Source organism: Colossoma macropomum, unplaced genomic scaffold (assembly GCF_904425465.1).
Source record: "Colossoma macropomum unplaced genomic scaffold, Colossoma_macropomum, whole genome shotgun sequence".
NCBI lineage: Eukaryota > Metazoa > Chordata > Actinopteri > Characiformes > Serrasalmidae > Colossoma > Colossoma macropomum.
In genome coordinates, this window is record NW_023494792.1 from 13310972 (window position 1) to 13338966 (window position 27995).

The window sequence follows — 27995 nt, forward strand, 5'->3', positions numbered from 1 at the left end:
TATTTTCAGACTATTTATTAAAAAATAAAAAAGGCAGCTCTGAACATCAAAGTGAAGCCTTAGCAGGGTGATTCATGAGGCTGAGAAGCAAAGCCCTGTGATGCTCTACTGCTCTCTACTGGACAACTCCAGGAACTGCACTCCTTCTACATCTGCCTTAGATAATACTGTAGATTAAGCAGTCATGCACCAAAAACAGTAAAAAAAAGAAAGAAAAAAATGAAACCTGCTTAACTGAAATAAGACATAATTCAACACCAATTAAAAGAGTGTTGTCCCTTTATTTATGGCCCTGTGTGCACATTGCTAATTCAGATAAGATTATTAACATGGGTCTGACCAGTCAAATGTCATTACTTCAAAAGTGTTAAAAGCACATAATGGCACGTTGAGATTTTGTCTACAGGATATCTTGACATGACACTGTGCGATCCTGTGTGTCCAGTTTAAGAGACAGATTGGAGCCCTGGGCTTCACACCTTAGGCTCACAGCATCCAAGACTGCTGGAACTAGAGTGACCCGGCCCACTTTAGTCATCTCCACCACACAGACTCAGCAGGGCCGTCTGGTAGTCTCCTTTAGTGTGCTCCTACAGAGAAAGCAAACAAAACATCATCAGACAGACATCAGACATCGGTATTTGCTGCAAACACCTTGAAAATAGTGAATTATAACTGGAAGACACATTAGAACAGTCATTTGTAAAGGGATGTATGTATGATTCATTGTGTTGTGTGTTTCTTTGAAGCACTGACAGGGAAACTGTACTCATTCTACAATGCACAGGCCTCAGAACTGGGTTAATGTTACATGTGGAGCAGTCTGAGCATGTGTGAGTGAAACTTACAGCGATGGTCTGGTACAGAGACTTCCCAAACTGGGCCTTGAACTCAGACCTGATCTTCCTAAGGTCCACCTCGCAGCGGGACACCATGATCCTGGTCACTACTTTCTCCTTCGCTCCTTTACTCTGAAACACATGTGTGCACACACACAAAGGCACATTAAAGACTGTTGTGCTGCCTGATGCAACCTCACCGAAAGTCTTCTGCCACGTTAGCAGCTAGATAATAGAGAGGTGAACTTCTAAACATTTTCTTCCAAACTCATCAGAAAATGAGTGCAAGTTTTTCAAAGAAAAGTAAGAATAGAAAGAAATGAAATTACCTTCATGGCATCACTGAGTCTGTTGGCAAAATATAGCTGTTTGTTTTCAAAGCACTGGACTGCAACGAAAGAGATTAAGATAGAAAGGCTTTATCTTTTTGTATGACTTTGAGCTCAAAATGTCATAAAATATGATCTAATCATTACAAATTTAAAAAATTACAATTTTTATGAATCTACAAACTATTTTCCCCAAAGAATAAAGATTCACATTTTAGGTTTTTTTTTCGAGTATTTTTGTCAAACTGTATTGAACAGCGGTCAGTGGTGTAAATCTCTGATACCACAATAATTGGATTCAAATAAGATTCCTTAGAAAGTGATTCAATGTATCAGGAAATCTGAATGATTCAATTTTATCATTTTAGTACAATTTAGAATTATATTTATACTGAATGTAACTGTGAATGGAGAACCTAGAATACAGACTAGTTTTCCCCTTTATTGCCTTCTTTCTTTCTTATTTTAGAGAATGAGTGTGTATTTTATTAAATATTATCATAATCAATTGCAAAACCAGAGCAGCTGAATTGGCACCCTTACATTAGTGCATGCATTTTTGCACTCTGTTTGCATATTTATAAAGTAAACATTAAAAGAGTCTAACCCAAGGTAAGGAAAGACTTCTCCAGGTCTCCTTTCACCTCCTTCCTGATGCTCTCCTGCATGTCATATGGGCTGTAGCTCTTGTATCTCTCAAATACTAGAAAAATAGACATTGTTAATACACAGAAAGGCATGATATGATTAATGTAGCATGTGTTGTTACTACCAAAGAACAGGGAGCAATGTAAGAGGCTGAGAAACCTTTCTGCAGATGAGGGACACTTCTCTCTGACATGATGGCGATCCAGGTTTTGACATCAGTGCCTTTCCGCTTCACCCCAGCTTCATACAGTGCCTAAGAGGCGAGGTCAGATTAGTAGATCTCATGCATCTTTCTTATATCACACAGGAGGAGAAGAGAACTCAGCCATAATCTGACAATTCACATTTATTTCTCAACTTTTCAAATTGTGATAGTTTGGTTAATCCAAAGGTCCTGACTTAGAAACATCCTAATGAAATCCTGTTGTTGTTGAGGTAGAGCAAAAACAGAGGCATTTTAGGACTTACTCTGGCATCTTCATCAATTTTCTCGTAGTCAACAACACTGCTTGGCTCAGCCCTCTTGGCCTGTTGAGAAGTCATTGTTGAATCAGGAAATCATCATTAAAAAACACACACATCACAGCTGAACACCAAAAGTTTGTTTTTAATATGAGAAATTACACATTAAATCATTTTAATTTTTCAGTAGGACTATTTAGCATAACTAGTGCAGGTTAAAAGTCCTTCATCACCTCCACGAGGGCCAGGAGCAGCTTAGCGAAGTCTCCTGATGTGTCTCCAGCCACATCCTTTTCTAGGTCCTTCTTGAACACTGCAGAAACAAGCATTTACTTACAGCTGCTCTTGTACATCTTTGACCCATTGAGGTCCAAGTTTAAGTTAAGAGTTAATTAAGATTAAAATTTAGAATTCAGGACTTCTCCAACTTACGTTCTTTGTAGACTTTCTTAATCTCCAGCAGCTCTGCGTTGCTTCGAGAGCAGAGGATCTCTATCAGGCTCTCCTCATCTGTCCCCAAACCCTGCACAGACACAATATAGGAAAGCTGATGTATGTACTTCAATCTACTCATACTGATGAAATGTGACTTTGTGGACTATGTCTTACCTTTATAGAAGCTTTGATCTCAGAGGCATCATACTGAGCAGTGCTCTTCATTAGTCCCAGAATGACTGTCTCTAGTGAGCCAGACAGTGCCCCCTTCAGGGCAGAAATCATATCCTGTAGAAAGAAAAAGATTTAGTGCTTTAACTGCATCACTGAATTGTCAGGGAATTTTATCAGTTTTCAATAAATGAACATTTAGTATTTGGAAAAAAACAATAAAGTGAATTCTAACCTTCTTGGTTCGCCTCTCGTATGCAAAGGCAATTTCTCGTCTTTGGCCATACGTCCGTTTGGTCAGAATCTGAATAATGGTCTGTTCATCTACACCTAAGATATATATATAATATTGTGTTGTATATTTTACTAAATATTTCATTGTGTCTTTTTTCTACACACCTCATTCTTAATCAAAACTGACATATCCTGGTACAACAATCAGGTCATACAATTGTAAAATGAATAGATATTTAATGAAGGCGATATTAGATCATATTCTAAAAGGCCATTTTTGGCTGGTAGAGTGAGAGCACTAAAGAGCATGTAGGCGGTGGAGTGCAGGCTGCATCCACAAAGGCCTCGCCCACAAAACTTTCCATACACGGCCTAAGAGCTTCCAGACACGATGATGACTCACCAGCAGTGTTGATTCTGGTCAACTTTTGGTCAGATTTTCAAGTACACAAGTTTGGTTTTAAGTGGATGTTGTAGTTGGGGCTGCTCTAAATTGCACGTATGCTTAAAGTGCAAGTGGTTTGCAGTTCTTTTATTAGAGGCAACCAGAGGGAAATTGATCATTTTATACCTTTTGTTTTGATAGCGGTCTCTATTCTGGCAGCATCTTTGTCAGGATCGAAATCAGGAGCAGGAACCACAGTGGGGTAGGTGGGCTCACTGGCCTAAGTTATATGATAAAAAGGTGACAAAATAAATAAAGTAAGCACACACAAGCTCAAAGGTATCAACTTAATGAATCTATTTGATTCTGAGAAAACTTACCCCCAAATTGAATGTGATTTGACCTAGGAATTCAGCTACCAGTGCCATCTTTGGCGTCCTGTCAGGGACAGTTTTCAAGAAAATGCAAGTGTTAAGACTTATACTCTGTAATTAAAAATCTGTAGTTGAAGTTTTGCAATCCACTTCTCTAAAACAGCTCGCTTGGAAATGTGAACAGGGGCCTTTAAGAATCTCATGCTGCCTGAGTCAGAGTGAGTGTTATGTAATCGGGTTGAAGAAAGCAAAGGTTATGTTAGCTCACAGAGACGAATGTCCTGTATTCTATTCTTCTTTTCCCACAAACTTGAAGTCCTACATAAAGAGGGTGATGCTGACTCACTCATGCGCGCTTTGATTCATTTGACATCATCTCCATCATGCAAAATCAACAGAAAAAGCTTAGATGTTCTTTGTCTCCCTTTTAACTTTGAGGAATGAGTTCCAGCTGTGATTTATCTGGAGATGTGTGCGCCAGAGTAAACCTCTGTGGGGTACTGCCAGGGTTGAGACTTCCTGGTTATTGTTCCCTAAACTAAAATCTCAGTCATCCACCCCAACAGCCTTAGCAACATAGAAACCAAACATCATAACCAAAGCCTTACAAAAACTATAAGTGAAGTTCCTTTATTGAAGGAACTCCAGAAATGCGGTCTCCTAGCAATAAGACATCCACTCAGACCTTGTGCAAACAAAGGCTATCATTAACAGAAAGGAGACACACCCATGCTGGGGAAAATTCTCTAAAGCATGTGAGGAACAACCTTTGCAGGCTCTATTACTGCCAGCTAACACAAACACTAAACATGAGCAGCCTACTAAAAGGAATTATCTACAGGCTATCATACATCTCTATTGTAGGAAATGTTACCACTACAAATAACTGCACTGTCACTGTAGGTTCAGAAGAATATATCAGTGCACACAAAAGATATCCACCAGTTTGGCAATGCACTTTTTTCCAGTATGATTCTTCTAGATGAGCTCTGTGGTTTTATATTAATCCTAGAGATCTGGTTTTAGACTTACCTACGTGAGCAGTGTGGCAAGGATGCACAGCAGAGTCCCAGCTATGAGGAGTGAGATGGGTGTGGTGGTTAAATACCAGGGCCACTGCCAGCAGCTCTATTCCCTCCCAAGTTGAGCTCTAGTCCTGCCTCCTCCTGCACCCTTTATGCCACACCTCTTCCACTCCCTTCCATGATGAAAGATCACTGGGCAGTCACAGTTCCCACTTAAACTGCAATTTTCAATGCTACTTTAAATGTCTGTCAGTGGAAAAATATAGGAGACTCTGGAAACTACCATGTTATGTAATGGTGTTCGGTAAAGTTTGGTCATGATTATACCACATTAACGTACACATTAGACAGACAAGAGCAATGCACATTAGCTCAACAAGACATACTGTGACTATAAAGAAAACTGTCTGATGTACTAGACACCCTTAGTGTTTGTTTAGAGACTGTGCAAATCTGAAAAAAGGAGTATCCTTTTAATAAGGGGTTACAAACCTGCCATTAGAACATGAGAACATCAGGAACGTAATAACCTTAAAAACAACAATTTTCAAACGCATCACGTCAGACATATCTGCTAGCAAGTCTTCACCTTAAAGTGCAAGTTTCTTTTTTTCCTTAATGAAGTTCAGCATTTATAGTTACACTGTGCAAAAAAAAAAAATCAGCAAAATCAGAAAAAACAATAAAAATACATTAAAAATGCAAAACTAAGAGTTTATATTAACAATTTATTAATTTTCATTTTACAAATAGAAAAAAGTACAAACATTACCATTACAATGTTTCTCCCATAAAATATAAAAATAAAAAGTAACAAATACATTTAGCTTTTTAGAACACATAGGTACTTCAAAATTATCTTACTGAAAAAAAAACAATAATGCATGTGAGAAAACATTGTTAAGGACTTATTCTTTGCAGTACTTACGTATATTTTCGAGAAACTACTTTTTCTTCAGCATCTGACAGCTTCTCATACTCTAACATGAGCAGATCTTTCCCTGACTTGTCCCACTCTAACTTAGGCACTTCCTGACACCCTCCCAAGTCCTACCTCCACATTCAGCAAGTTCTAGTTCTCACTGCTTATTTAATTGGTTTGTGTGTCCTCCATCTGTTACGTCATCGCTTTTGCTGCCAGTTTCTGTTTTTGCTGTAAACTTCTCCTCTTCCTCTTCTTCTTCTTCTCCTGACTTTGACTGGCAACTGCTGAAGAGTTTTGGGCCCCTTGTGTGGGTCTGGTTGGAGTGTTACCTTGCTTTCCTCCTTTACCCCTTCCTGCCTGTTGGCATGTGTGAGAGAGTCTTAGACGGTTATTGAAACAGAGAGTTACAGAGATAAAGAGAAAGAAACAGGCAGCTGATACTCATCCAAGAAACTAGGAGCATTTCTTAATTCAAGCCACCATAAGACAACTATATCAGATGATCATTCAACAATCTGAAAAAGCTGAAAGATTTGGTCAGCTGGTTTGATTCAAAACTAAAGCTTGACAGGTAATGTGACAAAATAAGATAACTTCATACCTTCATTGTGTCCCTGTGAAGTCACAGATATGACCTGCATTATCTGCTTTACATAGAATGCTACCTAAGGATAGACTCTGACCTGATTGGTTTTTCATGGCGGGAAGGTGTGGCTGCTATCCTCAGGGCCTGCAGCAATAAAAGCCCTCGCTGGAAGAGGTTTGTAGAAGTAAAGAATTGGTCTGAATTCTTCAGAGACTCTTACTTGTAACCATTATTGTTAGAGGGCTTCGGCCACCCCACCAGCCGCAGTCAGTGCTTGTTATGTTAACAAATTACTGAATAAGAATCCAAGACTGTGTGACTAAAGAGAAAGTGAGGTTACAGAGAAACGAGGAGGAGAACAGGATGACAGGCAACAGGATGAAATGAGTGGCCTGGCAGATCTGATAACAGATCTGGACATGCTTCTGTTGTCAGGGTTGGGCAGTGAACAGTATGCTGGGAAAGGCAGCCCCTCAGAGAAGTCTGTTTATCTTGGCTAGGTGTGCAGGGCTGTGAAATATATGCCTCTTCTAAGCACATTATCAGACTGTATCTTCCATAGATTATCTTGAATGGCTATGAACATAAACAAGGACATACAGTGTGACAGAGTTTCGTCTATAGCACCCATTGCTGGTGTTCTACCAAGCCCACTAAATCTGGGCAGTGACTACAATTTCACTTTCAATTAATTAGCTGACAAGAAAAATAACTTACATATACACACTGAATGATCAACACTGTAAAATACATTTGTTTTTCAGGTTATATTAATGCTTGCAGGAGGCTTTTGTAGTGGTCAAACTGATAACAAGATGGTGTGCAACTACAATATTTTTAGCAAATTTCCTCACCACTGAGGATTATAATCTCAATTATAACTTTAAAAATTATAAATTAATGTATATTTTTTTTTAAATTTGGTATTATATCAGCCAGTTATGACTTGGAGGGGTGCTATTTAAATGAACAGTAACATGAGTTAGTGGGTTACATATAAGGTTCAGGAAGTGCTTTGCATCTAAAAAGAATCTTGAAATTGCACCTTATTTAATAACTATGCCCAGGTTGCAGCTTCATATCAAATGAGCCAAGAATCAAAAATTAACAATGATGCCCATTTCATTTAAAATTTATTAGATTTAGTAATTTAAAAATGTATATCTTTCTGAACTGGAAAGAGCTATTCCATTCATCATACCTTTTGCTGTGGGGGTGGGCGTGGGGGGAAGGTGCAAGGTGGTCTTTTGTATTTCTGATGGAAAGGCATTAGATGGAATGGGTCCAGTGGAACCCAGGGCACCTTGTCCTCCAGAGGGACCGCTGGGGGACCAGAGTGCACCACTTGAAGGTCATAGATACTACGACTGGGTTTCTTTTCATCACTGGCTTTGAAGATGGTCACAACTGCCTCACCAGGTTTGTGGCCCAACAGGTACCTCCCCTCCTGTAAGCTGAAGCAGAAAGTTACACAGAAAGGGAGCTTTGATTTTATTCCAACAATGTGAGATAAACCTAGATTAACTGCTTTGCTTTCCAACAGGAATATATGCTGTCAGGTGGTGACTTATGAAATGATACTGCGACAACTGACTTGGAATAAAAGGCAGCAGCATTCTCGTTGTGAAACACATTTCAGCACAAACCCTGTTTGGCTGCATGTTCTAACAGGAGAGATGACAAAATACCCATGCACTCCTTCCAAGACACAAGGCAAGCTCAAATGACAGTGGGTGAATGGTAACAGTCAAGCAAGAGCAAATATCTGCTCCAACTATTCACAGATGACCCCTCTTCTAAGATGAGAGTGTCACTCATTGAGCTGCTCGACAGTGCATAGCCAGTAGTCGGACACAGACACAGTGGTAGCCTTTGCTACACACTTCAGAGGAAGGCATGTGTAAGCCCTGGCACAACCAGACTGTGGTGCTTTTATAACTCATGAGAAGGGGCTGCCTGAAGGGGGCTGGCTAAAGAGGGAGAAACTAAATAGAAGTGTATCTCCAAGTGTGTACTGTTTAAAGTTTAACCCTGGCAGAAAAAGAAGCTGAAGAAGGGAAAAAAAAGGTGAACTCACCCCGTGACTTTTTTCAATATGTGATAGAGAGTATTCAAGCACCTAGCTGGCCTGTAAAACAACAGAGCAGATACAACTGCATTAAAAAATAAGCAAACAAACAAATAAATAATTAAATAATTAGTTAAGAACAACCATTTCGGTAAAACCTGAACATCATCTGTAACCACTAACTCAAGTTCACACTGAATCAGTGAAAAATAGCATTAAACAATCATCAAATCATTAAAGTATGCAGTGAGCATTCCATAACTTGCGTAATAAGCATTCATCACTTTTGTGATAAAGCTTAGCTAATACAGGGGCCACATGAGGATATGCAATGAAACAGGGTCTGCGTACTTGAAATCACAGGAGGTGTTCTGGATCCAGTCAGCCGAGAGCTCCTGCAGCTGCACCACTTTCGATGTGTGTGCATTAATGCGCCCTACACAGACACACACGCAAGCACACAGGTACACACATGCAAGAATAATGAGTACTGATATTAGCAGGTGCCCTCCAGGCTTTATGCAGCTCTGGCTAGCATGTGATTTTCCAAACAGTATGTGAACTTTTCACTGAAAGTGATTTTGACTTCCTCTCTTCCTCTCTTTCAAGGTGATTTGCAAAACCTATCTGCAAAACTTAAAACATTAGCTAGTGCATTAACAAGAGTCTATTCATTGTGAGCCTGTTTTAAACGACATGAGTTAAGAAGCAGCGTGCTGCTGCAGGGCAACTCCATATTACATCATGCTACTTGACTCTGAAAGCCACGGCAAGACACAGTATACAGAACAGACCTGTCTCTACAAGCTACATGAGCACAAGAACTGTGAGGAGCTTTCTCATTATGTAACAGCCACAGGAAAGCAAGACAGAATGAATGCATGAATGAATGCATGAATGAACGCATGAATGAATGCATGAATGAATGCATGAATGAATGCATGAATCCAGAGGGCTTGTATAGTCTTCAGATATTCCAGGTAAATGCTTTTCTAGGCTAGAGATTATCAGGAAGATTATAATTAACTGAGAATAAAAGAACAAAAAAGAATTATAGTTTATAACTCAAAAGACAGCTGCAGTTTTAGCCCAGAAGCAACTATGAACAATCTAGGCTTTACAGTAACACATCCCATACAAGTATAGGCCATGCCCAAATCTACTTAACTTCAGTGGACCATCAGTAGAAACTGTTCGATACCTTTCTAAGTAGTCTTAAAAATAATTTGGAGTGAGACACAACAGAAAATAATCTTTGTCCCAGTGTTTAGTCTGTGAGTGAAGCATAAAACACTGAGGATGACAGAGATTAAAAAAAATAGAATATATTCCATTTATATCCCATATTTCTAAGGACTGAACCTTACACGGTCAGCACATTGCTAAGCTACAGGCTGATCTTTCTGCTGAGTATATTCAAACAAAATCACAGAGCAGGGCACAAGTCCTTATAAAGCCGTGCCAAAATATGCACCAGCTGGTCAGTGTGAATTGAAAACAAGGCCATCACAGGGGTAAGATTCTGGCTTAGACACAAGAACCAGAACAGAATGGCCAGCACAGTGACCCGCATCAGCTAATGTCACATGTTATTTCTATATCTTTACTGGTTCAACAAAGTAATAATTTGTGAAAAAACAGCTGTTTTTGGTTAACTATAAGTGTAGCTGGCACTTTCCGCAAGTAGGTCATTTCAGGCCTTGAAATGCTTTAAGATTTCACTGTTAGAAATAAAGGTGATGTGCAGGTATACTTTTGGTTCATCAGGGTACAAACATTGTAAATGTACCCTCAAAGGTACAACAGGGCTTTAGGGTCTGATAGTTTATCTCAGAGTTTTTCCTGGTGAAAAGTACCTTTTCATTACCTAATGTTTTAAAAGAGAACAATGAAATAAAGAGCCTGGAGATGAGACAGGGTGTGTGGAGGCAATACAGCTTAGAAAATATAATTTCAATGGATTTATTATGGTACAATTATGTTGCCTGACTAAAGGTACTGAGATGTACCCTTGAGAGTACCACCCCAGTGACAAGAGAGGTACTGCTCCAGTGATAGTTTCGAACTGTTTTCTGAGAGTGTGTACTTTGTTTGTAATTTACTTTATTTATTAATCAAAGTAAGTGCTAAGCCTTCAGAAAATGTTATTCCTACCAAAGGCTGTCAAATCAGATATTTTATGAGCTGATTTTTTTTTTTAATTAATGTAGAGCATTTATTTGCAACCCTGTTACCAAATTTTGGGAGATGTATAAATGGTGTTTAAAAGCCTGTGTCAATGAATTCATTATTAATTTACATAAATACCTATATTTTTATATATTTTCATATTTATTAAATGCTTGAAATGCTTTTATTTTTAAATTTCAAATAAATGAAATAAATCCAATGTTTTCTTGTTTATATATATATATATATATATATATATATATATATATATATATATATATATATATATATATATATATATATATATATAAAATCAGGCTGAAGTGGCACAATCCTTAATGTTACACAGATCTGATGTTTTTAGAGCAGTGTGGACACACAGATCTGAGCCACTTTTATCTTTCATATTTGGCCTTGTTGGATACATATCTGATTCGTGAACATGTGACCTTAATGAGAATGCTCAGATGTGTTTCCCCACTGTCCATAGCCTTAGTCTAGCAATTGTAAAAACTTACTACGGAGTTCAAATGCATAGCGACTGTCTGGATATAGTTATTAACTAACCAACAACAGCAATCCAAAAAATAAAATGACATCATAAACAAAACAAAAAATGGTGTGCTCTGAGCACAATAAAGGTGACAGACTAAAGTACATCTTTTATCTAATATAATTTATGCAGATGAGTCACGTATACATGAGGGAGTGAGTTACAAGCAAGATTCAAGTGGTACTTCACATTAAATAATACTTCCCATAAAAAAACTGCATTCCTTTCCTTAACTAAAGGAATTCTCTGGGGGGAAATGGCTGAAGCAATCTGATTCATTCCTCCCTTGCATTCCTTCAAGATTGCATAGTTGTTCAGACTCTCTGAATACGTTCCTCCGCCCTACCTTTACATACATTAAACTATTTTAATCTACTGTAGTCTATAAACTGAAGACTAAGCATGAAGTGAACTGTAACTAAATATCAATGTGGATTCTTCACTGAAATATATTCTTAAACTAAGAGATGGATTGCTCAGAAGTGCATGTCATATACTGATGCTTCGCAACTGTATCTGTTTGTAGGCACTTATCCTGTTTATTCACTTTGGAAGGGGTGTACAAAACTGAGACCACTCCATCTAGTTGTTTGAAACATGTGGCTAAACGTAGAGTGTAGTGTACTGATTGTTTTTGTTTTAGCTATACTGATGGATGTACAAGAGTAAGAGGTAAATTTCACATTTTTCAAAATTCCTGTGTAATTCAATTGTTCAGATGACAAGAAGTCATTTAGAGTGGTTTGATGTGAAACTGTATTGTACTGTGGAAAAACGTACTGACTCGGATTTCTTTACAGTGGTAATGATAGAAACCAGGGGTCACAATGTCTACAACACAAATATAGTCATTTTCTTTACTATCCAAAATGACCAGTGAACCGACACGCATCTTCTGAGTTTTTGTATGTTGATGATGGTAAAATAGTGGTAAATCTGAAAAATAAGTTTTCTTAGCTGTACAATGCCCTGCACGTACCTCTCGGACATAAATAGATTTTAAAAAAAAGGCTTTAGGCCAAAGCTTTCTCTCAAAACTGTCAGAATACAATGTCTCTGGTATTTGTAAATAATTTCTGGTAATAACTTTCTGTCAAGGAGCTTTTAGAGACATTAAATTCTTTAGATGTCTGGTTCCTATTGCCACCTTGACAAATATGGTTTCTCTATAATGGAGCATCTCACATTAATCCACTCTGACTTTTTTTAAATCTTAGCCACTGAATTATGTAGAAATTTTCTCATTTAAGTCAGTTAATTGCAATGTATGTTGTTTGCTAGGTAATTTAGATTGTTTTGAAATAACAGTTTAAAATACATATAAAAATAACTAGTAAGCTTTTTTTTCCTGGAAATGTGTTTTCTGTCTGGTTAATGTTCACAACAATGTGTAAGGTTTCAATTTGAACAGAACCAAACAGCCTAATCAACACAAGCTTTGTCTGTCTTGTAAGAAAATCTTTTAATATAGAGTACCAGTAGTCAGGAAGCACTAGTCAAACTCAAATATCACCTGATACTGTCATATATTTGGAAAATTTTGTGATGCTAAGTTGTATTCATACCATCCAGTTCTACTAAGTGTGGTTGCAAGGGACTTTTTATGGGTTGCATAAGGAAGATGTGATGTATGCTTAAAATCCAGGGTGTCCAATCTTACCTTACCAAAAGGCCAGTGCGGCTACAGGTTTGTACTCAAACAAAGCAAAAGCACACTTGAAACTCAAGAACTGACTGCTCCCGTTTCACTGGAATGAAAACCTGGAGCCACACCTGCCACTGATTCAACACCCCCGACTCAATGAACCTCATCATGCCCGGTGAATGCACATGTGCTTAAAAATGTGGTGGGAAGGTGCAGCCATTAGGTCAGATTCTGAAGAAACAGAGAGAGCAGTTTGCTGAAGGGCATTACAATTCCTAGGAGGAGGAGTAAGACCATAACTGGAGAGGACAGCATTTCAGAAAGAGCAAGTCAGTATGGAGTGCAGACAAAAAGCCAATCAGCTGTGAAAAATGAGACAAAGAGGCTTTATCAAGGCTAGAGGAGGACCCTGAAAATACTGATAAACATTCAGAGTCGGCTGTTGTCTGTTTGCGTTCATTTTTAGGGGTATCAACTATCATTATAAAAGATTTAAAAAAAAATGTGTGACTAGGTCTTTTTATTTGCCAAATACATATATAGGTTGCTCTCACAAACATAAATATCAGGATCCAACTTGTTAAAACATGAAACTAAAATGTTTCTTTTTTAAAAAATACAAACAATGATGCCTGGTGGAATAATTAAAAATAAACCTGAATAATTAACCATTCATTTTTTTTTATATTTCTTAACACTGTCCAATTTAAGTGATCATATTCTCCATAGCATAACAGAAAATTTTGATTTTTTTTTCTCATATTTAATAGCAGCATGACTAAGCATATTAAAGCTAACTATTAAAACATATATCTTATACAAAATGTCAAATTTTGTTATTTTATCTCATTACCACAACTCATTGACAGCCCTTTCATTTGACTTATTCCTCTGGTTCACTTCTTGAGAACTTACACGGAAAACACTAAAATTAGGAGACTCAGATAGATACAAGTAATACAAAGTCTTTTTTTCCTAATTAAAAAAGCAAAATAATGATAAATATCAGTCATGAGAAACAGACATGATGACACTGCAGGAATGAGAATTAGAGTAACAAATTCCAAAAACACTTTAAAATAGAAAAATGATGATTATGACACTCAAACATTTATGGACATAGTTTCAGGCCGTTTTGTGAGAATGACCCATGTAAAAATAAAAACAGATACTTATTTACAAGTAGTGTCTGAAGCAAACGACTATCTGAACACCATTAAGCTGCCTTAAAAAACCTTGCCAGTTGTTGCAGCAGAGAGTGTGCTTACAAAGCAAGAGAGTGGGTTTTCTCCCCCCTTACGTTTGCCACTGGGACTAACTTTAAAATGATGGTAGCTATGGCAACAGAAGCTCCAAACACATACAGACTATGTGAGTCATGTGAGACGCCTGTGGAAGAAGAGGGAGGAGTAGCTTCCTCTAAACAGTGACTCCACCTCTGCTTTGTTCTGAATCATAGAGAAGACTACTCAGGACTTACTAGAGCTGCTCTAAGCAAACTTTATCTGAACTTGTACAATGCCTCTTCTTAATTCTGCATGCCGCAGTGCTAGCAGGAATGAAGAAACAGTACTGAGCAGTTGCCACGGAAAAACTACAGACACTGGATGATGAATCTGTGTTTACTTGAATGGTGACACAATGCTTATCTTACCAGACAAAGTTCCAGACTGTCATTAAGTTCTACTTATGAATCATAACAATACAAAGACTACTACCTGTTATCTCACTGTCTGATTATAAATATGTATAAAGTTCATTCCATGAAAAGAGTGCCAGTCCACAACATTTGATGACTTGTATTAGACCAAAATCTGCTAATAAGTCTTTTTCAAGCATATATATATATATATATATATATATATATATATATATATATATATGCATGCATTTAAAAGTTATCATTTACATAGTATGTTTTTTTATTGCAAGTGAAAAAGTAGGAATGCATCTCAAACATCACTATATAAAAGATGTACATGCTCAGATGTACAATCACCAAGCACTTAGGAACACCATATTAACACTGGGTAGACTCTCCCTTTGCTCTCAAAACAGCCTCAATCCTTCATGGCATAGATTCCACAAGATGTTGGAAATATTCCTTTGAGATTCTAGTCCATATTGACGTGATTGTATCATGCCATTCCTCTGGATTTTTAGGTGCACTTTCATGCTGGGAAACTCTTGCTCTTCCACATCCCAAAGGTATGTATCTACCCATCCCATGTATCCCAAATTGGATTCAGATACAATGACTGGGAAGGCCACTAAAGAACACTGAACTCATTGTCATGTTCATGAAACCAGTTTGAGATGACTTTTGCTTTGTGACATGGAGCATTATCATGCTGATAGTAGCCAACAGAAGATACCATGTGGCCATGAAGGGATGCACATGCTCAGCAGCAATACTCACATAGGCTGTGGCATTAGAGCAATGACTGATTGGTATTAACTAGTCCAAATCATATGCCAAGAAAACATTCCCCACACCATTACACCACCTCCACAATCCTGTACTGCTGACACAAAGCAAGTTGGGTTCATGAATTCATGCTGTTGGCACCAAATTCTGACCCTATCATCTGTGTGCCTCAGCATAAATCAAGATTCATTAGACCTGGCTACATTTTTTTCAGTCTTCAGCTGTCCAGTTTTGGTGAGCCCGTCGTCTTCTGCTGTTATAGCCCATCTGCCTCAAGGCTTGGCATGTTGTGCATTCTGAGATGCTTTTCTGTTCACTGCAGTTGTACAGAGTGGTTATCTGAGTTACTGTAGCCTTTCTGTCAGCTCACTCTGCCCATTCTCCTTTGACCTCTCTCATCAACAAGGCATTTCTGTCTGCGGAACTGACACTTACTGGATGTTTTTTCTTTATTGCACTGTATAACCAGCAGTTACAGAAACACTCAAAACAGCCTGTCTGGTGCCAACAATCATGCCACAGTCAAACTCAGGAGACTTTTCCTCATTCTGATGGCTGTTGTGAACATTACCTGACGCAGCTAGCCTGCACCTGCATGATTTTATGCACTGCGGCCACACAATTGGCTGATTAGATAATTGCATGAATAAGCAGATGTACAGGTGTTCCTAAAAAAAGTGATTGGCGAGCTTATATCTGCTTCCACATTAACAGTTCATATATAAAAATACCGCTTTTTTTTTTTTGTAAGTAAAATGTAATAATTTATCTGTCTTTACGTACTGCTTTAGTAAGTTTTCATTGTAATGGGACTGTTATTCTCACTGTTATTTTGCACAACAATACAAAAATAGTTAAGATGGGAAAATCCGTTTTTTTTTTTTGGTTAAGCAAAATGTGCTTTAAAATATGGAGAACAATATATACACATATGATTTCTTGACATGAAAAAAAATCAAATTAGCACGTTCATTTAGCACCAATCTCATGCAGCTTGGCAGTAGTGTGTAAACTGACATACCTATGAAAGAGGCCGTGCTGGAGTGGAGGAGCTGCTCAGCCCAGAGAAGGCATGCCTCAGTGTGGGTAAGGCTCTCGGCTCCGTAACACAGCTGGTACTCCATCTTAGGCAGCACGTGCACTGGCACAGCCTGCACCAACACAACCCAACACATACTGTTATTCCACACACAGAGAAGTGATAATGCAACCTGCTTTAACACAGCACACTTATCAGAAACAGCTCGATCAATAAGCTAAAAATTACACTCAACTAGTTAATGAGCTATAATATTACACTAGATTACATGCTTTATTATATTGCACTGGACTGTCATATAATATTATCAATTGTTTCTATCATAAATACCTGGCAAGGTGGTGAATGTGTGTGACCTAGTGACTGGAATCACAACAGTCTGCAAATATTCTGATATGACCTAATAGCAGGATCTAGGATAAAGCTGCACAGGAAAGTAGGAGCATATTTACAGAGAGGGAGTGGAGGATAATCCATGCTGACCTACAGTTCAAGCAAAAATCAAATTTACACAGTGTTGTCCACCAGCACCAAATGTATTCCATCAGTGAAGACATGTTAAGTGTCCCAGCAATTCAAACATATACTCCACCAAACAGCATCATGTAAACTGCATGCTTAATTCATCACATGCTTTCACATTAAGTAACTTCAAACAGACTTGCTTATGTACTCTCTGTTAAGAGTGGACAAAAGTACAGTTTAAAAAAAAAAATAAAAAATTTAAAAATTTTAAAAAATCAGGCGTCACAGCTGCAACTTATATTTTTAGTTATTTGCTACTCTTTTTTTGTTTTTTAGCTACACACTTTTGTATATGCTGGGCACAACCTAACAAATTTCTTTTTTTGGCAAGTTGTTTTAAAAGTGTTTGAGCAAAATTAATATTTTATGCCAGAAAGCTACCATTTGTGAACAATTCAGGCAAAAGTGGCATGAGATCTAATGTTACAACTTACCCCACAGGCAGGGTTAACTGTAAGAGACGGAGGGACTAATTGTAACAGTCGCTAGGAGGCCTAGGAGATCGATGCAAAACACAATTAATTCAGCTTGTGTCTGTGTTGTTTCAACCAGACAAGCTTTCCCATACATACAAATATAATTATCAAAATAAATAGGATTTGTGAAAAAAGAAAAAAAAAAAAGAAAAAAAAAACAAAAAAAAACACAAGATTCATTAAAAGCATCCAGCAGTGGTACATTTTTTTCTGACCACAAAGTAAACTAAAAACTAAAATGTATTTTATTTTCATGACATCTGTAGTGCATTTTGATCAATATGTGCATAAAATTAAAGTTAATTAGTTGTTAGTAAGTTAATTTAATGTTAATGTTATGTAAGTTAATTAGTGGTTATTAGTTGTAATAACCCCATCACATTCAGCCTCACTAGCTCTTGCTGTATGTTGTTTAAATACTTCAAAATGGTGCTACATTACAGCCACCGTGAAGTTGATTATACACACAACTGTGTTAGGTTGCGCCCCGCTTTCTCCTGTGTCATATAATGTGTGATGATTTAGGCATGCAGTTTGCACAGCACTAACCTGGTGTCTATGTACTGCAAACACCAAAAATGTCTTGTCTGATTGAGATAAAATTACATTTTTGACCATCACTTAAAAACTACATCAAAGGAGATCCACTGGTACCACTCACCCTGAAGGTGCCTGGATCATGTCTAGGGTGGGCGATGTCTACGGTGCTGCGCACCATCAGCAGCACGTCTAGCAGGCTGTAGAGCTTATAGAGCACACTGGCTTCCTCTGGAGCCTCGTAGTCTTTCTCATCCTCTGCGCTCACCAGCAGCTCCTCTCTCAGCAGCCCTGCCACAGCCACAAACACAACTCCCTTCAACACCAGCTCTCAGAGCATGCAGCTCAAACAGAATTTAAAGCAAGAGTTCTAAAAGAAAGTATTTGTTAACTTGAAGTTCTTCACTGCTGTACAGCACCAGAGTGGCTTTTCAGGAAGATGGCAGGTCCTTATCAACATATTACCAGCAGAGAAAAATAAAGGCTTATTCTGTGTTAAACACTATTCAGATGGGACTCTTTTGACATGAGTGGGTGCAGTATTGCAATTTTTACCTAAGTATCTCTGCAATCTCTGCAGTCCCATCTGAATTTATCATGTCAGTAACTTGTTGTGTTGTGTGTATTGAAGCATCTGCAAAGCCTCTGGAATTCTATAAAATAAACTGCAGAAATAAATTCAATTCCATTCAAATTGGCATGTTGGTAATTATTTAGTCATTTTTTTTGTGTGTGATGACAATGTGTAATACTTCAAGGCACAGATCTCTTATCCTGTGCAAACTGGACATTTACATTATCCAGTCAATCCTTTGCTAAGTTAAAATCAGATGTGCTGCTAATGGAATTTATTAAATCTATGTGTTGGTTCAAGGCATCAAAAGGAAATCTAGAACTATTCTATATAATATATTAGTACATATTGTTTTTACAATTAAAAACACAGTTACTGACGTGATAACATACGTACCTAAGAGTTGTGTGCATTACTGTATGTCCCTAAAATTAACCCTGTCCAAATATTACTTTCCTCTCAAAAAAAATAAAATAAAAAAGCACTGAGTACTAACGTTTCTTTTGCACTGTGGGTTGACAGATGGTAGGAGTTGCAGCCTCTTCATCCAGGCCTTCTCCAGAGTCCAGGTAGGAGGACACACAGGGCTTGACCAAAGAGTGAGGGTGGCTGTTTAATTTGGGCTCTGAGGGTCTACACTCCGAGGTTTGTGCTTTTGAAGGCTCTTGGCCCTTGCTCATGGTGGATTTCAGCATGGCATTCTGCATTCGCAAAATGTGCCCTAGTTGGTCACAGTCCCCAGAGACTCTGGACCTTTTCGTTCCTTTCTTAGCTCTTTTGGCGGAGGCAGTAGGACTCAAGGGCGTGGTGGGATCTGAAGTCTTTTCATTGTTGCCATCAGTGATGCTCCCTGGAGCAGGTGGAGCCATCTGGGTCTTTTCAGCTACACGGTACGGTGGGGACCCTGGGTGATCAATAACAAGGCGTTCCTCATCAGAATCCATACTGTGGTCTGAACTGTACACAGAGTTGTGCCTTATCCGCTTTGTTGGAGGACATTCAGAACTGGAGCACTCTTCTACAGAGGAACTATTATTCATGGGGTCTTCAGATACAGTGTTCAAAATATCCTCAGTACTCTTGTCTGTTGAGCTGTCCCTTACATCCGTCTTGACTGCTTCTTCTTTCAATTCTTCCTTTGGTAATGCATGGGATGACATAGAAATGTCTTCAGGTGTGGAAGCTCCAGCCAGAACATGTTTATCTGAGCCTAATTTAGGTTTTGATAATCCTAATGTTTGATTTTTAGAAAGGGCTTTAGATTCATCATGGCCTTTTACTTTTTTACTGAGTTGGTAGGACTCCCCAAATGACTCCAGTTCAGTTACATCCACTTCAAAGTCTATGCTGGTGTCATCAAATGAAACAACTGCCCTGGATTTTTTTCCCTAAGAATCAAAACAAAAAACAGAAGATAAAATATAAATATCATCCAAAACTCATTGTGGATATTCTGTGTATTTCCCCCAAATCTGTCATGAATAAGCATGACTGGGAAAACTACAAATAATGTACTTAGACTTACCTCTGGGGCAAAGTCTGTTTTATTGGAATAGTCCTCTGTTAGGAGAAAAAACACAGGATTTGAGCCTGTCTTCTTGTATGCTAGTTTTACACTCTCCTCATGAATGAGATGATTTCTCTCTCTCCAGGTTATCTGCGTCTTCAGCAGAGGAGGGTCGATGTACACCGTTTTACTCTGACTGCTACCTGTACAATAATAACCATATGGCAAATCATCCTGTAATCATGTTTCTAAACAACTAGCTGCAAATCAAGGCACCTGTTTGAACATTCACATATTTGTTCATTTGTTAAGATGAGCAGGTATCCAGTAGGGTTGGGAATCTCTAGGATTTTCACAATTGCATTTGATTTTGCATCTCAAAAAAGTCGGGACAGGGCCATGTTTACCATTGTGTAGCATCCCCTCTTCTTTTAACAACAGTCTGTGAACATCTGGGATGTGAGGAGACCAATTGCTGGAGTTTTATGAGAGAGAAATATTGTCTCATTTTTGTCTGATGTAGGATTCTAGCTGTTCAACAGTCCTGGGTCTTCTTTGCCGGAGTTTTTGTTTCATGATGCGTCAAATGTTTTCTATTGGTGAAAGGTCTGGACTGCAGGTGGGCCAGTTCAGCACCTGGACTCTTCTTCTGCGTAGCCATGCTGTTGTGATGGATGCAGTATGTGGTTTAGCATTGTCTTGCTGAAATATGCAAGGCCTTCCCTGAAAGAGACGTGCCTGGATGGGAGCATATGCTGTTCTAAAACCTCTATATACTGTTCACCATAGTAGCATTCAGTGATGGAGCCTTTCCAGATGTGTAAGCTGCCCATGCCATAAGCACTAATGCAAACCCATACCATCAGAGATGCATGGCTTTTGAACCATGTGCTGATAACAAGCTGGATGGTCCCTCTCCTCCTGAATCCACAGGAAACGGCATCCGTGGTTTCCAAAAATAAATTCAAATTTTGATTCATCTGACCACAGGACAGCTTTCCATTTTGCCTCGGTCCATTTTAAATGAGCTTTGACCCAGAGAAGATGTCAGTGTTTCTGGATTGTGTTGACATATGGCTTTTTCTTTGCATAATGCAGCTTTAACGTGCATTTGTGGATTGCACAGCAAACTGTGTTCACAGACAATGATTTCTGAAAGTGTTCCTGAGCCCAAGCTGTGATTTCCAGTACAGAATCATACCCATTTTCAGTGCAGTGCTGCCTGAGGGCCCGAAGATCACGAGCATCCAATATTGACCGTTGGCCTTGTCCTTTGCATACAGAGATTTCTCCAGATTCTTCTAATCTTTTGATGATATTATGTACTATAGATGGTGGGATATCCAAAGTCTTCGCAATTTTACGTAGAGGAATATTTTTCTGAAATTGTTCCACAATTTTTAAAAGCAGTTTTTGCAGATTGGTGAACCTCTGCCCATCTTTGCTTCTGAGAGACTCTGCCTCTCTAAAATGCTCTTTTTATACCCAGTCATGTGAGTTAGTTGCAAATTGCTCCTCCCGCTGTTTTTTATTAGTACCACTTACTTTCCAGCCTTTTGTTGCTCCTGTCCCAACTTTTTGAGATGCGTTGCTGTCATCAAGTTCAAATGAGTTAATGCATTTCATGAAATGGTAAAATGACTCACTTTTAACATCTGATATGTGTTCTATGTTAAGATGTTTAATGTTCATAAAATATGGGTATATGAGATTTGCAAATAATTGCATTGTTTTATTTACATTTATTTACATTTTATGTATATGAATAGTATTACTATATGTATATATATATATATATATATATATATATATATATATATATATATATATAGGGCTGGGCGATAAAACGATAACGATAATTATCGTGATATAACTTTTCCTCGATAGAGCGATACGACATGTTCGATAAATGTTCGATATAATACACCACTCTCACACTCCCACGTTCAGCGAAAGACTTGGTGGCGTTTTCTACTACAAGGAAAGCGACATTACTGTGCTGTCGCCAGTAGAGGGCGCACTTCCGAGTTTTTCTACATGATTAGAGAGGGAGGGGGCCACGAGTAAGATGAGTCTTTAGCAACGGCTGAAACACGGAGTTATACATTCCCCGTTTGAGCGGAGCGACAGGCGATCTGTTCTCCTGTGACCGAGTGTGAGTGACGAGGTCAGTGGTGTAACTGTACTGTCCTACAGCGAACTCACCTCTTTCCGTACATCCTAACCAGCTTTAGCAGCGTTAAATCACAATCACACTCCTCACAACTACAGCGCTGTTACAGCGCTCGGACAGTCATATTTAAGTATTAGTGCATTCCCAAGCAACGAAAGTGAAAGACAAAAGTGAGTTCATGTAAATTACAGCCCTGATTTAAACGAAAGTAATCTGAGGAAGCTGTGAGGCATTGGAGAGCGGGAGAGCGCTATCTTTCCAGGCTAGCTGTTTTTAGCAGCTGGCTAACTTGAAGCAGCGCTTCGTCACTCGCACAACACGGAGAATTGATGATACTGTAGATCAAACAAGACACAAAAACACCGCTTTCAGTTTAAACGTACCTGAAAAGAGGACTCTGTCTGGTGTTGATATTTTGCGGTTCACCACTTAAACTACTACGATAGTATAGAGAAATCCAGTCGTCGCTTCTGGTGTCTGAATACTGTGATGTCATTTGTAACGGGGTAACGTTAGCCGAGCGCTCGACACCAGCTAAAAATAATCTGTTTTCTTTCTTAAATTATGACTTTTACAAAATAGCCATGCTTTTCCAGCTGATAAAAACAGCTCACCAGACACTTTCTCCCACTCTCCCATGACAGATCTGTGAAATGTTCCACTGTTTGGTGAGTGTTTGTTGTGTTCCGACCATAAAGGATAGTTTAAAACAGCAGTTAACCACCCAGGAGCAAAAATCAGCCTTCAAACTTGAAAGAAATAATGATTTGACATTTATCGCGGTATGTATCGATATCGAACAATATGAATTTTGTTTATTGTGATAACATTTTTGGCCGTATCGCCCAGCTATATATATATATATATATATATATATATATATATATATATATATATATATATAGAGAGAGAGAGAGAGAGAGAGAGAGAGAGAGAGAAAAGACAGAGTAAATTAATTCAAGGTACTAAAGCACAATATTTACAAAAAGAAACATTTCACTGTTTTTGTAAATATACACTTGTTCCTAACTTGATGTTTACAACACGTCCAAAAAAAAGTTTGTACAGGAGCATGTTTATCCCTGTATTACATCATCTTTCCTTTTAACAACACAAACATTACATAAAAATTTGGGGACTGAAGACACCAACTGATTTGGATGTAAAAGTTTTCAACTGTGCAACCGCATGGGGCCTTCATTTTTGTATTCTGTGCTTAATAAGATACATATTTTCAATGGGAGACAGTTCTGGACTGCAAGCAGGCCAGTCTAGCACTCTCACTCTTTAATTACACAGCCAAGCTGTTGTAACACATGCAAAATGTGGCTTGGTGTTGTCATGCTGAAATAAGCATGGGTGTCACTAAAAATACTTAAGTCTAAAAGGCAGCATATGCTGCTCCAAAAAGGGGTTCAGATGTGCAGGTTACCCACTAATACACCCCCATACGATGACGCCTTTTAATTCTTTCTTTTTAACTCTTTTAAATACTGGTAATAATGTGGAGAGTTGTTTTCTTCGTTGGCCTAGAGAACACAATGTCCATTATTTCCATTAAAAAATCAGAAAGTGTTGACACACGTTTCCACTGTGCGTCAGCACGTTTCCGGTGAGCTCAAGCCCAGAGAGGCTGGCCGCATTTCTGGAAGCTCTTGACATATCGCTTCCATCGTGCATAGTACAGTCTTCACTTGTGGATGCAGGTGTCCAAGGACAAAGCAGCGAGTCTCAGTCCCTGCATGTTCATAATGGGCTAGGCCTTTGCTGGATGCTTTTTTCAAACCCATCCATGTTTGCATCACCGTTTATGATCATTTTCTGAACATTTCAAAATATTCCTAGTCTTAACCTGTGCAACTTTTCTGGAACGTGCTGCAGGCGTCAATTTCAGAATTAGTGTATATTTACAAAAACTAATGAAGTTGGTAAGGTAAAACCTTACATATTTCGGCTTTGTATTTTTGTGTCTCTTTTTGTTCAAATACAGGTCAAAGTAGATTTATAAATGACTGCTTTCTGTTTTTATTTGCATGTTTCCTACCGTCCCAACTTTTTTGAAATTGAGTTTGTATGCAACACAGTCTATAGTGCATATTTTTTCACCAGGAATGTTGGTCAGTCAATGCAAGTCCAATGCAGTCAATGCAGAATCTTTTGAGAGAGAATTGGAATGAATCTTAAGAACTGATTATTTGTCCCACCATTAGTGTCCACAGTGGTGTGTAGTTTAAAACTGCCTGGTTTCCCTCATAGTAATAACAGCATGAGTAGAATAAGCTGATTCAGAAGGATGTATACTGTCAGGAGCTCGTTAGGGAAGACAGGCAAACTCACATTTTCCAGGGTTTTCTTTCACCCAGACTGGTAGCTCCCATGCTTCTGTATACCCAGCACTGTTGTTCAGGAGCTGGAGGAAGGCTTCCTTTGCTAGACACACATGAGGCTCATATATAGCACTGAGCTTCTCTGCATTTGTGTCACTGCTGATAGCCTGTAAATTAAAAACAGAGTTCCACATGACAGTCTAACCGCTTACCACAAAACAGGGTCAACAGCACCCTCTAGTGGCCGTTTTCCCAAAACTGATTAAGGTCATTCAAAAACTGCACATCATAATTAAAGACATATCACAGAGAAAAACACTTACTCTGTGAAACTGACTGGCCTTTTTATATGGAGAAATCATAGCTGAAACAGAGTCATAATCCACAGACAGTTTAGTTTCTTCTGGCAGCATCTTTTTTTCCACAATCTCTATGTTGCCCTAAATAGAAAGGACAAAAATCAAATAAGAGTCAAGCCTAAGTCGTTACATGGCTGCACATTTTTCATAACATTTTTAGGGTAATTTACCATTGCAAGCAGCTGTTTCTCAAAGTTGAGGGAAATGTCAGACACATACTTTCCCCCAGTCAGGCTGGTGATTTCTTGGATGCAGTAAATCTGTGGATAGTTCATCATATAGTCCAAGCAGGCTTTAAAATATTCCTGTTAATCAGAGGTGGAAATACGTCATTAAAATTGTTTGTTCAAAATGTTTTTTTTTGTTTTTTTTTTAAATCATCATAGCATGCAAATAAAAGAGCAGGGCGGACTAATTTCTACAAGGCTCAGAGAAGTGGGTAATCTATAACTTTCCGCAGAATATACCTCTAAGTAGCGAGGGGTTCCCAGGGGCATGTACTTGTAGTCATCAGCACATACTTTGGAGACATCCTGCAGATACTTCATAAACTCTGCAATCTCGTTCATCACTTTCTTTAATAGATTATGAATAATAATAAAAGAGAATAAAGGAAAAAAAGATTAACATTTTTACGCTAAATATTTGAGTATTGTCTAAGGCAAATTTCAAAGAAAATGATATGGTTGAACAAATAAGTCACATCTTACTTGTGGAGCTGTGTGGTAGTTTTTATTCTTTAGTAACCGTAGGTAAGCCAGTCGCTCTTTGTGGTTGATGGCTGAGTAGCAAGGATAGGGCACTTTTGGATTGGGGAATCCTTCATTTTCCTTCGTCTCAGTCAGATTATTCTTATAATCAGTAGGAGTGTCACTGCAGTCTGAAGTGGAGCCAGCAGAGCCATGGCTGTTTCTGCTGCTGTTCTGTGGTGTGACTGTACTGTTTTTGGATGGTTTTGAGGAGGAACCAGCTGGTCTGACCTTACTTTCTTCTTTCACTTCAACTTTTACATCAGGACTATAAAGGTAAAGTATTTCATGATGTTTAATGCATCATTAAAAGTAATGCAAATAAAATAATTTAATAATGAACATCACAATTAATGAGAAATGAACAACAACGCATAGTAAAATGGAAATAAGGCCATAAATATATAACTTGATGAAGGGTATTTTTCCCCAGGAATAAAGTTGCCCCTGTTTCACTGCTGTAAAATAAAACCACCTACATACAGTAAACTGTAGCAGGGCCCTCAACATACCTCTGTAAAAGAGACCATAGCTCTTTTATTGTGGGCGCCAGAGAGAATTTGTCAAAGGTGTCCTTGGAAAACGGGACAGGGCTGCTTGCAGGAACCTCATCCCTAAAGAGAGAGGAGGATTAGACACCTTCCTGGGCAAGACACAGGTTATCAGTCTGGAAATGCATAAATTGTCCTTTTATTTTAGAACAGCCAGAAGTGCGTAAAATATCCTAAACTAGGGCTGGGTGGATCGATCCAAATATCGATAGTATCGATACGGTATTGGTATCGGATCGATACTAGCGTGATAGAATCGATATTTCTCTCCTCTATGTTCAATATGTCGTTTCATCAAAAAGTAGACATGTCTGTGCAAACACCGCTCCTTTCACATCTTGCATACACACTTTGCTCCTCCTCCTCCCCTGCTCTGCTGTTTTGTTGTCGTGCTGTCACGTGACTCAGCAGCACTGAGAGCCGACACTTATAGGCTGCAGTGATTGAGAGCGTAGCAGAAAGAAAGAGAAGTGTCGTGTGGAGATATTTTATAGATGTAAATTAAAATCTTGCAAACTGTGATGTGTATAAGGAGGCAATTCGTTACTGTGGCAACACCACCAATTAATACAAACAAGAAAAACCAAAAAAGAGAACCCCAAGCTACAAAAGAAACAAAGAGAGGAGGAGGGAACTCCCTCAGACAGACCTAGACCCAGGTCACTGGCAGAGTCCTTTCAGAGAGGCAAAGATTATCCAGATAGCTTATATAGTGGTATATTATATTATTGTTTCTAAACAAAAACATCTAACTGAAAAAGAATTTAAGTTTTAAAACATTCACTGTTCTCCAGTGGTAATTTTGTGCTGAATTCATATTTGCAAATTAAGTTCAGTAATAAAACATATTTTGAATTTTTAAATATTTGGAAAGCAAAATCACAAAATCACTTAGTGGTCAAAAATGTATTCTGGTTTAGCATACTGATGATAGATTCACCTCATAAATCATGACACACTGCTCTCTCCTACATAAAAGTACATCAGAAGCTGCTTTTATAAGTAAAAAGTATTGGTCTCAGTTTTGTAGCTTTGGAGAAAAAAAGTAAAAGTAAATGTACCTTTCCAAACAAAGGAGATGAAGCTACAGAAGTACCAGGTCAAAAAAACTACTTAAGTACAAAGTAACTTACAGACCTGCAATGGAGTTCATCCATAATCTATCAGCACAGGAACTGAAGTTTGTTAGGCTCTGTTCTCTTTTAGCTGTAGTGTTGGTCTAAATAAAATCCTAAATGTACAAATAGAGAGGTGCGAGCAACAGTAAAGCCGTCCAGGAGAAGAACCAACAGAACAAAATTAAATTAAACAGAAAATGTAGGAATTGGTACCTAAATATAAACAACTACAGTTAATTTAGTTTAAAAAAGTAATTACCTCACAGATATACTTAAACAGTGGTAAATATATTACCATTTAAAATACTGAAGAAAGTTATTATTAAACTGTCTAGCTTTTAGAAAACCCGTCCACTCTGTCACTTCAACGAGATAAAAATTATTATCGTCATTAGATGCAATAAGATCTAAACATGACTTACCACTTCAGCTCCATGTGTGTGTGTTTGATTCAGACTGGTTTATTTAGACTGTACAGACACTCAGCGCAGCAGCGCTAACGTTAGCAAGCATGACACTCATGCTACAGTCAAAACAGCGCTACAGCAAAGAGATACCGTGCAGAAACAGCGAACGTAGTCAACGTTCCGCAAGAATAGGCCCCATTATTTGTTCCCATCATTTTTTTTTTAATTTCAGCTTGAGTTCAGAGTGAGAGTGACCAGTACCAGCTCTGTTCTGTGCTCTGCAGAACTACGAATGCTATTTTTTTGTATTTTTACAATGAAAACATTAAGAGTATATTGAAAGCGTTAATATTAAGGAAACTTTCCAAACAAGTTGG

General features: G+C 38.3%; 2 protein-coding genes across 8 annotated transcripts; both read right to left on the reverse strand.

Moving 5' to 3' along the window:
* Positions 1-5018, reverse strand: LOC118811689 (annexin A2-like). 2 transcript variants are annotated; one of them, XM_036576076.1, is made up of 13 exons: positions 4910-5018; positions 3884-3941; positions 3690-3783; positions 3120-3214; positions 2888-3001; positions 2711-2801; positions 2512-2591; positions 2285-2344; positions 1976-2069; positions 1776-1871; positions 1169-1227; positions 849-971; positions 1-590 (listed from the first exon to the last, which is right to left on the reverse strand). In XM_036576076.1, the coding sequence occupies exons 2-13, from the start codon at positions 3929-3931 to the stop codon at positions 531-533; spliced, it is 1014 nt and encodes a 337-aa protein (XP_036431969.1). In that variant the 5' UTR covers positions 3932-3941; positions 4910-5018; the 3' UTR covers positions 1-530. The 2 variants fall into 2 exon arrangements, with proteins under 2 accessions (XP_036431969.1, XP_036431970.1); XM_036576077.1 differs by having other exon boundaries at positions 4914-4985.
* ice2 (interactor of little elongator complex ELL subunit 2) lies at positions 4999-27745 on the reverse strand. Of its 6 annotated transcripts, none has more exons than XR_005007489.1 (17): positions 27634-27745; positions 26055-26156; positions 25504-25810; positions 25261-25368; positions 24964-25098; positions 24758-24874; positions 24445-24601; positions 19953-20137; positions 18924-19815; positions 17978-18144; positions 16298-16427; positions 8833-8917; positions 8491-8541; positions 7615-7867; positions 5831-6184; positions 5395-5432; positions 5015-5120 (listed from the first exon to the last, which is right to left on the reverse strand). XR_005007489.1 is itself a non-coding variant. In XM_036576075.1 (15 exons), exons 1-15 carry the CDS (start codon positions 27645-27647, stop codon positions 6020-6022), a joined length of 2868 nt encoding a protein of 955 aa, XP_036431968.1. In that variant the 5' UTR covers positions 27648-27745; the 3' UTR covers positions 5603-6019. The 6 variants fall into 6 exon arrangements, 1 of the variants encoding a protein (XP_036431968.1); XR_005007488.1 differs by having other exon boundaries at positions 5058-5148; XR_005007490.1 differs by lacking the exon at positions 5395-5432 and having other exon boundaries at positions 4999-5094.
* Between the last annotated feature and the right edge of the window lie 250 nt (positions 27746-27995).

Bases quoted from the DNA above. Each gene is read 5' to 3' on its own strand.
- LOC118811689 (XM_036576076.1), bottom strand. From the start codon at position 3,931: ATGGCACTGGTAGCTGAATTCCTAGGTCAAATCACATTCAATTTGGGG. The intron at 2,802-2,887 runs GTAAGACATAGT...GTGTCTGTGCAG, and splicing joins AGATCAAAGCTTCTATAAAG to GGTTTGGGGACAGATGAGGA. The intron at 972-1,168 runs GTAATTTCATTT...CATGTGTTTCAG, and splicing joins GACTCAGTGATGCCATGAAG to AGTAAAGGAGCGAAGGAGAA.
- ice2 (XM_036576075.1), bottom strand. The intron at 25,099-25,260 runs GTATATTCTGCG...TCTGATTAACAG, and splicing joins GAACCCCTCGCTACTTAGAG to GAATATTTTAAAGCCTGCTT. The intron at 18,145-18,923 runs GTTAGTACTCAG...TGGCTGTGGCAG, and splicing joins ACCCACAGTGCAAAAGAAAC to GGCTGCTGAGAGAGGAGCTG.